This window comes from Scaptodrosophila lebanonensis, unplaced genomic scaffold (assembly GCF_003285725.1).
Source record: "Scaptodrosophila lebanonensis strain 11010-0011.00,11010-0021.00 unplaced genomic scaffold, SlebRS2 tig00000043-arrow-pilon, whole genome shotgun sequence".
Lineage (NCBI taxonomy): Eukaryota > Metazoa > Arthropoda > Insecta > Diptera > Drosophilidae > Scaptodrosophila > Scaptodrosophila lebanonensis.
Window position 1 is genome coordinate 7,496,447 of NW_022060545.1, and position 12,756 is coordinate 7,509,202.

The 12,756-nt window shown below is 35.1% G+C and overlaps 1 protein-coding gene across 1 annotated transcript; it reads right to left on the bottom strand.

Moving 5' to 3' along the window:
• Positions 1-6,501: 6,501 nt before the first annotated feature.
• LOC115623059 (ras-related and estrogen-regulated growth inhibitor) lies at positions 6,502-11,446 on the bottom strand. Its single transcript, XM_030517238.1, has 3 exons — positions 11,251-11,446; positions 7,976-8,106; positions 6,502-6,906 (listed from the first exon to the last, which is right to left on the bottom strand). The coding sequence occupies exons 1-3, from the start codon at positions 11,336-11,338 to the stop codon at positions 6,502-6,504; spliced, it is 624 nt and encodes a 207-aa protein (XP_030373098.1). The 5' UTR covers positions 11,339-11,446.
• Between the last annotated feature and the right edge of the window lie 1,310 nt (positions 11,447-12,756).

The window sequence follows — 12,756 nt, forward strand, 5'->3', positions numbered from 1 at the left end:
GTTTTTGCTTAAATTACTTTCAATATCGTGATTATTCTTTCTCATCTTTTTGATTTTTCAAAAGGTTTAATATAAATTAATTTGCTTCATTTTTTTTTTTAAATCATTTTTGCGCTCTACAATTCAGGCACTTCAACTTTGTAATCGTTTGAAAATGTTTATTTCATGGCTCTTTTTGATCTTACAATTTTGCCATTTAAGCTTACATGCTATAATTATTCCAGTTTTTTTGGGAAATTTTTTAATTTAATTTAAAGGTTGCCTTTTTAGCAAACGTTAATCAAAGTTATTCAATTTTATTATTTTCCATTTGTATGAAATGCCTTTAAATTTTGTACAGATTAATTGTTTCAAGCTTAACTTGCAAGTTATTACATTTTAAGTCTGAATCTGTTTAATACTAGTAAAAATTGTGACATAACGAGGGAAAATAGTTGCTTTAAAAATAATATGAATATATCAAAAATGTGTAAAAGAAAATGTTGAATGCATTTTGTTAAAGCAATTGTGCATAAAAAATATCAAAAAGGTTAAAAAATGCAAATAAAACTTAACCAAAACCATTTAAATAAATGTACTCTATATATACATTCATTTATTTAATATTGTAGAAATCGTAAAGTGAGTTTAAGCAGAAGCTTTGATACTCTGGAAAATGCTATCCGAACCATTTTAAAAATATATTGATATCTCGAGTGGTTTGCTTCTCAGTCCGACCAAAACTACAAGTCTATAAAAAGTATGAATTGAATTGTGTGTATACATTTTCAAAGAATATGGTAAACGTTGGGATCAAAGAAAGAATATATATTGTGAATATAAGTATATGTAGTACCAATTTTATTGCTGTTGTTAATCACATGTTCTAAGCTAATCAAATGTTAACACACTTATGTCTTACTGAACAATTTTAACTCGCATATTGTATTCTTGTATTCGTATTATCGACTCTATTTATAAAGCGCTATAAATAGCCAGTTATGTGTGTGTGTTAAGGCAGCAATATGAATCAGTCCAACATCCGTTGTAGCTGCAAGAAATGTTAACAATTACAAAAAATATATATATGTATACATTTATTCTTAACTATGGGAACTACCACAAGCATTACTGCATAAATAAAGTTAACTTCGGTCTAAAAACAATAAAAAACAGAAGCCGTCGCTGACGTGTTCGCATTTCAATTTAACTGGCAATTACATTTTGTGCTTATGTTTAAGCCAAACTGCTACTAGAATTTATTGGCCACAAAGACAGCATTGACAATGAGCTTGACTGTGGCTGTGGACTGGGCTTAAGAGATCCTGTAAGTGTGTCTGTTATATTTTTTTTTTTTTTGCTTGTGATGGTGATTGAAATGCGATACTTTTTCTGATTTGGTTTTTTTTTTTGAATTATGTATTTCATATGGTAATTTATTTTAATTAGTGCTGCTTTAATTAGCCTTAATTACATTTGAGCTGGCGCTGTTACTGCTGCTATAATTAGTTTCTAACGAACTGTTTGAACGTTCTAAAGTACAGAATTTAGTTTCGTATTTAGCTGAAATGTGGAGAATAGTCGAAACGATGTATACTTGTATTATTTACAAGTATGTATATCTGTAGTTGGTTGATATTCATATTCGTACGAGTATCTTACAGCAGCTGTGCATTTACATGACCTACCTAAGACGGACTATTTTGCAATTAATATTATCGCATACACCTGAGCGCATTTATCATACACTAATCACAACAAAAGCAACAACAATTCTGATATAATAATTGTCTGTGAATTGAATGTGTTAAGCGTCTGGGCATAGACATGCACAGCTGATCGGAGCTGGCGAAGTGTGTGAATTTTTTGTTTGTAACATGTGTTTATGTCTATTTTTGTATAACGACGACTACGCCCACATTCGAGATCAATTAAAATGTTATTTATTAGAACTTAAATGCAGGCTTAATTGTTTGATGAATAAAACAGGCTTCTAAACAGCTGAGGCATTTACGGCCAACACTCGATCGCTCGATTGTTGCCGAGCCATTTCTTGGCCGATTTGGGTCAACTTTTTAAATAAACATGCCTAAGTGGTGCCTGTATAGTATGTACAATATTATGTGCTAATATTTGCACTTGATTTAATTGCGAACTGAGGCGTAGTACCGGCCCAGCCAATAATACTCATAATGGAGTACGTGCCGTCCGTCAGCGATGCGCAATATCTGCCTCTAATTAAAAGCTTAAGAATAATGTTGTCTTCATTTGTTTTTGTTGTTGTTGTTGTTGTTATTGTTGTTAACACATTAGCCAAGGCCATTGAGCAAGTGGGTTAGGGTTGGTGTTAAGTGCAGCAAAGCAGCGGAAATGCTGTTGTTGGCCATTTTTCGGAGTTTGTTGAACTGCTGACTGACATTTTTAATGGCCGGAAGCCAATTGCACTTTGCAATTAAACACTTTTTAATAATTGTTGAATGCTCTCATATTTTTTCGCAGCCCAAACAAGTTTCATTTACAACCAGAACTACACACACTCACACACACTTACACACATTAACAATAAACTTCAATGCACGTTGACTATTGTTTTTTTTTTTTTTTTGGCTAATTAAAAGCATATAAAAAGCCAAGGTTGGTTGGCCGGCTCGGCTTGGCTTGGCCTGGCTTAGCTCGGCCTGGCAGCAGCCTAAAAGACTTAACTAGAACACGTTCATTGGCGGCTGCTGGTATTTCTCTAATCGACAATATCAAAGTCAATGACTTACACTGCTCCGACTTTGGCCAATTTGCTTGGCATTTTGGCCAATTAATTGCATGTTTTAAACTTGTGCTTGAACTTTTCACGAAATTTGATCAAATTGTATATAGATTGGGCGTTTTTCCATTTGTAGTCTATTTGGGTTGCTCTTTTCAATTGAATTTTTTTTTATAAACGCGCGTTGGCCAAACCGTTGGTCGCACAGACTGGATCAGAGTGTGAACAGCCTGCGCACCTGTTGCAAATTCTAATTTAAATATTCCAAGTGCCCGGCGATTTTAATTGCATAGCTTTCGTTGTCTGTAATGTTTATGCTCGTTCGACTAATTAGACCATAAACTGGTTCGCTTTGGGGCGTTGGGGCAGGCTGATTAGCATGTCCATGTCAACCCACAGTTGTCTTAAATATTTGTTTTTTCCTCTTATTTTTACTTACTAGTATTTATTATAAATACATATTCATAAAGATTGTACAGCAGGTGTTTGTGAGTGGTGTTGTTTGGACATTAATATTTATTATCTAAGATGTTTGTTTGAAGAAAGGGCGAGCAATAGCAACCTGAGGGTGTGCTACTTTGTAATACTACAAGTATATATGTAAATGGACTTGACGCTCTCCAATTTAATTTAACTAGAAGGATATGTCAATATATTTCATATTTTTTATTGCCGGGGTGTTGAGAAAAGATGTCTTCTGTCGGGATAAGTTGTAAAAACTGCTACGCTCTATTCCTTGCAATAAACAAATACTGTTTTAAAAGGCTTCGAAACAAACAAATAAAATTTGGCTTATTAAAAGTATATACAATTTTTATTTAAATCAAACTTTTTGTTATTGCTGAAAATTTCTTTTATTTTTGAAAACCAAATTTCGCGTTTTTAAGAAATTTTTGGATTTTGTAGTTCGACTTTGTAGTATACGAGTATTTAGACCAAAAAGTACTCTAAATAGAAAAATCTTGGGATTTACTTTACTTATGCGTTTAAAAAGACGGTCAGTTATAGCTATTCTCCATTCATACTTAGTTCTACATAGCTCTTGAAAATTGTTCTAAAAGAACACGTTGTCCGCATTAATGTAATTATTTAAACACATTAGTTTAATTCAATTAGTTATTAAATAGCTCCTTTCAAATTCCAAATGGTATCTTGGAATTTTTGTAAGTGATTTTCTAGATCATTTGCAGACATCAATATTTCATTTTATTCAATTCGTATAAACTGATTTATTTATTTTTTGATCTGCAGGTAGACCTTTCTTTTGAGTTGACCTTCGGTAAATGAAATTGTATATTTGTGTCATTTAGTGGCATGTGCTGTTAAGTGCATTTCAGAGCATTTATAGTCGACCATAATTAAATGTTATTACCGTACCATTTTACTTGGACAATTACATAAAGGCATAGGCAGGCAGTCGGCCAGCTGCCGTATGCGGGTAATCAGTTCGGTTCAACAACTCGATCATCTGACACCTGGGCAGGCTAAGGGCATAAATTGCTGCTTAGTTGGATGGTGACGACTGCAACGACTTTCAATCATAAATATATTTTAGAATTTTAAATTGTGCGACTAATTAAACGTGGAGAAACCTGTGAGATTTCATGCCCAAGCTGTTGCTGTCTGTCCCAGTCGTGCATAATTAAAAAAAGTGTGCAAATATTTTCCCATTGATATCGTATATAGTACATTCTATATACTAGTACAATGTACAATTTGTTGCTTTGGCAACAGGTGAGCTGCTGGCACGCCGCACAGTCTAAGCGTCTGCTCAGCTGATGGCCTAATGGGGCGTATGAGTGCTGTTTGTGCAATAGGCAAGTCATTAATATTGCAGTTGTTTTTTCAATGCCTCTAGATATTTTAAAACAATAATAAGCTCATTATTTCTATTTGTATGTGGAACAGTTAAGTAGTCATCCAATGCAAATATTTTGATTTTAGTTCACCAAATAGTGGGACACGAGCAGCAACAAATTTTAAACCGTAATAGTAACAAGAGCTGATGCAATATCCTCAATACGAGTATACTGAGCCGATTTCATATGTTTTTCTTTAATTTTGTTCATTTTTGTTGTTGTCATGCTAGCCAACAAAGTGTTGGCGGAAAGTAAAGTACAAATATTTGAGAAATCTGCTAACTCTACTTTGAGTTTTAACAACATTTGCACGCCTCACTGGTTGCTCAGCCAGCAGGCCGACTGATTGACTGGCTAATTGACTGGCTGACGGGCTCGAACTTTGTTTACTTTGGCTAAATAAATGTCACTCCATACGCACGTGCAGGAAGTTAGTTGTCGTTTCTTCATTAATGGGGAAATAGTCTTAACTAATATTAAGAGGATTTTCAATTTATAGTTCCACACACAGAGCCGGAAAATAAAAGATAAATAAATACCATTACTTCTCTACTTTGATAAAATTGAACAATAATAATTAAATACAAATAGTTGCAAATTTTTGACATTTTACTTAGCCAGAAAACATAACCAAAGCTTGAACTATATTTCTCAGTCTAATAATAGCCACAAACGCTAACTAACATTCTAATTTCCGTATAACGAAAAGCTGTTATTCAATTAAAATTAAATTTCAATTGCGTGCCATTGCAAAACTATGACTTAGTGCAGACATTTAATATTCCTTTAAGTAATGTTAACAATAAATATTACTAATGTTGATTCTTACGCTAATCGTTACTATGATAAGGTCTGCTGATTTTGATAAATCGTAAGAAAATCTTGATGGATTATAGCTAACTTAAACCTATCAGAATGATAAGGGTTAAGCAAAAAACTCGTGGTACGAAAAGTAGGACTTCTAAATTTAAATTTTAATAAGATTCCTATATCAGCTTTTAAAAACAATATGTGGAGTTGTTTTTAATGAAAACTCAGATTATTTCAATTTTTTCACCGATCGATTCCTTGAAAGCTATTTTAAATAATGAGGCTACATAGAATTTGCAAATAATTTTATATGCATGTGGATAAGACGATTCTACGTACCGTGTTTGGTGTCTCTATACCTTTTGCGTTTATATCTTATTATGTGTCCTTTAACTTTTCGAGATCAGGGCACAAATAGCGAAATCATAAAATGATCAAATGTGGGAAAACCCATAAATTACAGAAAACATATTACACATTATAAGTGAGGGGAGAAGAATACACCCAAACAAGCGTTCTTAAACGCTAAAATAATTCGTTACAATGTCCACTGTAATTAATAAATTCTGTTAAAGTTATAATTAAAGTGTATGTCCAATTGCCGATAAAATTGCTGCCAACATAATTATTGAACACATCGTCAAAATAATGAAAAGTGGAATGAACACACCATACACACCTAATCCTAAGTCGATTTCGATTTGTATTTGTTATAGTTGCAAAAAATGAAATCTGCTGCCCTCCATTAGGTTCAAACATGAAACAAAATTATGTTAATACAACTATTATTAGTTTAATAGGAACTTAAAAACAAGAACTAACTATTTTAAATCGAAATGCTTGTTATCAATAAAGTCTCTTGTTGTATTACTTTCGAAAAGTTCAGTACGTACACATTGTCCCGACGCCACCTAGCGTTCATTTTTAAAAACAAACTTGCAAAAGCTCTACAAAAAGCGTTTGCGCTGCCAGACAGTACAGTGCCTGCAAAAATTATCATACCACCAACACGATTGAGAAATATTGAAATAACAACGCGAGAATCTTTGTCATAAAAAAATGTACATTTATTTATTAACACAAACACATCTCGTTTCAGTCTTTTGGCAAATTGCTGTCGCTCTTTCCCCTACTATAGGGTCGTGCTCCGCCCAGCATGCGCTCCAACAAGCTCTGCTTGGACTTGCGCTTTGAGGCGAGCACCTCCTTGCACAGCTCGTTGAACACATCGGCCACTTGGTCCACATGATCTGCCGCCGAGACTTCGCTGAACTTGCACTCAAAGTCTTTGGCCAATATTTCGCCCTCGTCGCGGCTCACCTGGCGCAGGTGCACCATGTCCACCTTATTGGCGCACAGCTGCACGGGCGTGTCTGACTGTAGATCGGATTTGGCACGGCGTATATAGTTAAAGCTTTTGCGATCCGTTATGGAGTAGACTAGCAGCAGGCCATCGGCCCACTGCACCAGCTCGGCAGCATTGGGATATTCATCGTCAGCCTGAAAGGGTCGGGGAAATGTAGAAAAGAAATTTATTATCAGCTGGAATTTTATGGAGCTACATTTAATTTTAATTTGTTATAAAATAATTCGAATTTACAGCTTTGCTTTGATTTGGGAATTTAAACAAATCTGTCGAAAACGCGTTGAGTAAATTGGAAAATAATAGCATTTATGGGAATATTTTCCAGAACAGTGATAGTAAAATAAATTCGTTATAATTAGTTGTTGAAAATTGGATAACTAAAAAGAAAGAAAATAGAAAAATACCATAAATCAATTATGAAAACCAAATATGTATATAAAAATAAAAGACATGTTCAATTTAATAAAAAAATGTTCAAATTAATAAAATTATTAAATTGAATTTAAATATAATAGTTGAACACACACAATCAATGTATAAAACAGTTCATCCTGTCAGATTGGCGATCAATGCTATGTGTTAGGAAGTTTTAATTTGGAGAAATTTATACATTGTAGTCTTAGCAAGATTCTTTAGCAAAAACAAAATTATAATTGTTATGTTATTAGTTCTTTACAAAATGAATAACGGTTTGAATACATCTCACAGATATGGCTTTCAAAAATTCTTCCCTAGGATTAGATTCTCTCAATGTTCTATTTATTTACTGATTATTATTTATTTATTTATATTATTTTTAAAATTTCACGATTAACTATTTTTATGGTGACAGTTATATTATTGTATTCATTTATTAATCAACCTTGAAATTTGTTCTGTTAGGTTCAACAAGTCGATTAGATATTGGGAAATTGGGAGAAATCTCTGAAAGTGTTTTGTTAATAACACATGCAAATACTTTTATGTAAGCACTAGCTAGATCAACATATATTCAGCGAAGAATATAGAAGACTATAGCCTGGGTTGATTTCATTTCAGCTGTTCCTAATATTAATATAAAATCGCTGTGTTTGTAAAATGTTCCCATCTCCTAATAACTAATTACTTTTTTAAAATGGTTGGGTAGACTCCCACGGTCGTGTTTGCTAAGCGACAGCGCTGAATTGTGTTTAATATTAAAAACGATCTAGCTATTAGTCTTACCTTTGGACATGTGTCGAGTATTTCGAAAAGGACTGGCTCACCATCCACCATAGCCTCATGCTTGTAGCGATTCTCTGTCTGATGATCGTACTCGCCAATGTAGCGTTTCGTTAAGAAACGGACAATTAAAGCTGCAATTAAATGAAGCACATTAAGAACGATAATTAATGTAAAGCCATTTGCCTAACATGGAGTTTAATTTTGCGTCTATCAGAGGCCGGCATCAGGTGTAAACTGAAAAACGCCCACGCTTAGGCCCAAAGCTAAAGGGCAGCTGCCAAACAACCCCGGGCTTCTGGCTCTCAATGCAAATGTGGGTCAGCACTTAAGCGAGCGTTAAGCGAGCGCTAGACCCGACAATCATATTTAGCGAAGGGGAGGGAAAAACTCATATGCAGTTGCCAGCGTTTGGCGCGACAGTTAAAAATGCAAAGGACAACAGGACCGAGCGCCGAGCACCGAGCACCGAGCATGCTACAACAGCTCTAGGCCGCGTGCAGGTGGAAAACTCGTGTGGGGTTAATAAACTCAAAAGCGGACGGACGACACAACTACAAAAACAACAACGTGCGTGTTTAAAACAAACAAAAAACAATACAAAAAAGGGCAAGCAGTGCGGGTGAAGGGGTAGTGAGTGGGATTGTAGGCCCGGTTGGGGGTGTGCTTTGGTCATTTCATATGCAAGTGCTTTGAACTCGCGTGCTGGGAAATGCGAAATGTGCGGACGTGTGTCTGTGTGTGTGTGTGTGTGTGTGTGTGTGTGTGTGGCCGCCGCCTCTTGGTTGCCTTGGCATTCTTGGCTTTGGTTTTTCCTTTTACGCGTAAATTGACATTTTCATCATTTATTTTCATAGCGCCACTTCTGTTTTTTGTTCCTTCATTTTTGTTTTGGCCGCATTTAATTTATGTTCTCGAAACTTTTTATATATTTTCACGAGGTCAGCGTTTAAATATTTCTTCAATTTGACGATGGCTGCCTGGTGGGCGTTTTAGTTATCTCACACATTTGGGCGAGATTGGCGGCTGCATGACATTAATATATATTGTACATAGCAACAAATATTTCATATGTCTGAATGTTTTTCAGAATGGTCTGTGGTTTTTTATATTCGTGAAATCTTGATCTCATTTTAATCGATCTTCTGCATTTATCTGAAGACATTGAATAAACACATTTTGATTATCGCAGCTGGATATTGATGGCTTTATAAAAAGAGTGCTTCAAGATAGGAATGGTCTGCCACTCACTACTTTCGACTATGGTTAGAATGGATCATGGGCTTCAGATATTTTAAAATTACTTAAACATTCAAAAAATATGGAGTGTCAACATAAGAAACGAGCTTTATATAATAATTTGTTAATTATGTCTCCTATATGTGGGCGAAATTAATTTGGCCGAATTTATAGCCCAGACCTAATAAACAAAAATTAAGAATTAACTGCTTTATTGAAGAACAAGAAAATAAGAAGTTCCCCAACATATTCGACAAATTATTTTTTCCGGACATATTTAGGGAAACTTTTACTAAGAGAAGATGCGACATATGTTTATACTCAGAACATACTTGTATGTGTATACTATAAGTATATAGTAATTATTACGATTGTGGAAATATTGGCCCATCGCCTTACAGTGCAGATATTGTGGCTAATACACAAGTCATTACTCTAAGCTTTAAGTTTGTCTTTACAAGGCAATATTAGCATTGATCTTAAGGTTCGGCATTCAAAAGTACGTATTCAAATCATTTAGATATTTAAAGAAATATGCATGGAATAGAAGCAATCAGATTAATAAATGTTAAAATATCAAAAGCTGATGGCAACTTTTTCCTCTCCTTTATATAATTAATTGTAGAATTCAATTCGGGTACATGGAAATTCTATATGTTCTGACTAATCGAAAACTACAAGTATGTTTTATAAAAAACAATTCTAAATGCATATAAACAAAGTAGTTCGTCTTACGAGTATACCCAATATTGTGTATCAAATATTATTTGTTTTTATGATATGAAAAGTGCAATTGAAATTTCTGAAAATCAAGTTCGAACACTTATGATTGTTTGAATTAACCATAGGAAGACTCAGCTTTTCAAATATATATATATTTTCAGTTTCGAAAAAAGTCTATAGACTTGGTCATTTCTTTCTATCATTACAAATCATTCTTTTAAATAACCACAGGCTTTCTCTGCATTTGTTGATGGATTGTTTTGATGACTTTCTATTTCTGACGTCACTGTTTTATAAGAATAATAATAAAAAAAATAATAAACACCTGCCAAGGCGTAACATAGTTTGTCTGAAATCTCTTTTTCAGCCCTTCGATCTAATTATAAGTTGCATTTATTTTATTCATGAGCCTGCCTGCAGAGGCATAAATGCAAATGTAGGTCATTGTCATGTCGTATAGGCTGCCATAACCCATCGGCCAGCTTCTCGGCATTTTCCACAATATTTTTTTTATTAGTCTAGCATATTTTCTAGTCATATTTCATGCGTTCTCTACCCCGATCGCTCTGGCGTGTGCTCACACAATTTTTTTGCTCCTCAAAAATATTCATTTTTTCTGCTTCTGCATACGGAAAATGGGTTTGTGTGGCCAGCGTTCACATGTGTAGTCGATTGCGGGGATATACGGCGGGCAGGTGACAATGCCATGCACTCTGAATTAATATCAACTTGATGGCCGAGCATCCGGGGTGCTTACAAAATACTACAAATTAAAATGGCCAAGTTGGGCCTCGACGTGGTACGTGATAGCTGACAGGGAACATCAATTTGCGTTAAGACCGCTGCCCTTTCTGTGTGTGTGTGTATCTTTCAGATGAAATGTGTGGGCTGGAAATTCCTTAATAGTTTCTCGATAAGTTCGAGTGCGTGATCTAGATGCTTTGGGATCTTTAGGTGCAGTCATAAATAGTATAAAGGCAACTTTTGGGGCTGTTATTTGCTTGTCAAATAGAATGTGTGTGGAATTTGACTTTCGATGCGTTGTGCGATTAAAACGCAAGGCAAGAGGCAAGTAGCTGAGTGGCAAAGTATGTAGATGCTTTTGGCAGCGGCATCTACAATATATGTACATACATACATACATATACATAGTACACAGATACGTATATGCCACTTTATAAACAAAACAAACAAAAGTCTAAATATATACACACGGCACGGCGCGTCGATTGCTCAACTAATTTGCTGTTGCTCATTGAAGTCATTGTCTGGGCATTGGTTGGGGCATTGTTTTATTTGGAGTACGTGCTGCTTACCGCTCTTTCCAACACTGGGCGCTCCAATCACCGCAATTTTCAACTCTGTCAGCGTCGATTTCTTACGCCGAATACCGCGCGTCGTCATCTTGCGAATTCAACGAATTTTCCACGGCAGGCTGTGGCCACTTTTTCTATATATGCAATATATTTATTTATTTTTTTCTATAGTCTATAGTCTATCGTATGTACTATATACTTGTGTATATTCATATGTTATACAAGTATGTATATATGTATATCTGCATATATCTGTAGTCTTTGCTGTTTATCTATTTCACTTTTAATTATATTCCTTTGAACGCTTTGTTTTGGTTTTTGTTTTTTTTTGGTCAGCAATTCATTTCAATGTCAAAACAAGCGTAAAGAATGCGTTTAAAATTACATATTCTAGTATTTTGTATTTGCCAGATACTTTAATTTGTTTCCCGTATCTAACATTCTGTCTTGTGTGTGCCTGTTTTTATAATTACTATTTGCTTTTTAATGTTTTGTTCACCATTTATTTGTGAACTAAATACTTTTTTATACTTTATTTCTTTTGCACTCTGGCATATATATGTATATATATGTATCTGTATATATGTATTTACGTAGATAGCAATTTAAACGCGCACTGCACTTTTGCCATGTGTACATTGGCTTTATTTATTTATTTCAACCATAACTTTTGGCGTATCTCTGGCTGTCTTCTTGTTGTTGTCTTTAATTTGTACACTGACCGGACCGAATCGCAACGAACCGCCCGCCCGCATGCTATTTGTGCGGCCAACAAATTTGTACTAAAAACAAATCTGTGCTACGAAATGCGGCGCACGATCCGTTTGCGCCGATCGTTCTCCTTTTAGCCATGCTGACAGAGCGTAAGGCGCGCCAACAACAAATATTTCAATATAAATAGCACAGAGTGTGCTCTCCAGACACACTGCGAGTAGTGTGAGAAAATTGGGAGCATTTTCCAAGGGTTAAAGTTAAGCCGCCAGCAATTGGATAGATGATGTCGGCATATCTTTTGAGCTAATCGGGCCAAAGTTGCCGTTGTCGTTGGGCATTAGACCGAAATAGCTGTACTGATTGATACATTTGACTGTTGCTGCACATCTGAGGTGGAAGTTGTTGGCTCATCACATAACTTAAGTGTACGTTGTCTGGCGGCTTTGGGGCAAATGGCTCCACATGACTTGCCGTGCCGAGCAACTGTAAATGCCGATTGAAATTTAATGGAAACAGCTGTGCAACTGTTTCTGGTCGGCCATCACAATTTTAATTACACAAATATTTAATGCAAATTCCCATTTGCAGCTGCGTCCATCAAAATATTTATTCAAAATAATGTAAATATGAAATGACCAAAACTAAATGGTGGGTGGTCATAAGTTCCGGTTTGCCTATCATAATAAAACATGTAATAATGTCAATGAAACTCTAGACAGCATATCAATCATTGAGTTACTATTGCAGTGCAACCCTCGACACGCATTTATTTTACTCGATGTACGTGTGTTT

Bases quoted from the DNA above. Each gene is read 5' to 3' on its own strand.
- LOC115623059 (XM_030517238.1), bottom strand. From the start codon at position 11,338: ATGACGACGCGCGGTATTCGGCGTAAGAAATCGACGCTGACAGAGTTG. The intron at 8,107-11,250 runs GTAAGCAGCACG...ATTTAATTGCAG, and splicing joins GCCCAGTGTTGGAAAGAGCG to CTTTAATTGTCCGTTTCTTA. The intron at 6,907-7,975 runs GTAAGACTAATA...CGACCCTTTCAG, and splicing joins TACTCGACACATGTCCAAAG to GCTGACGATGAATATCCCAA.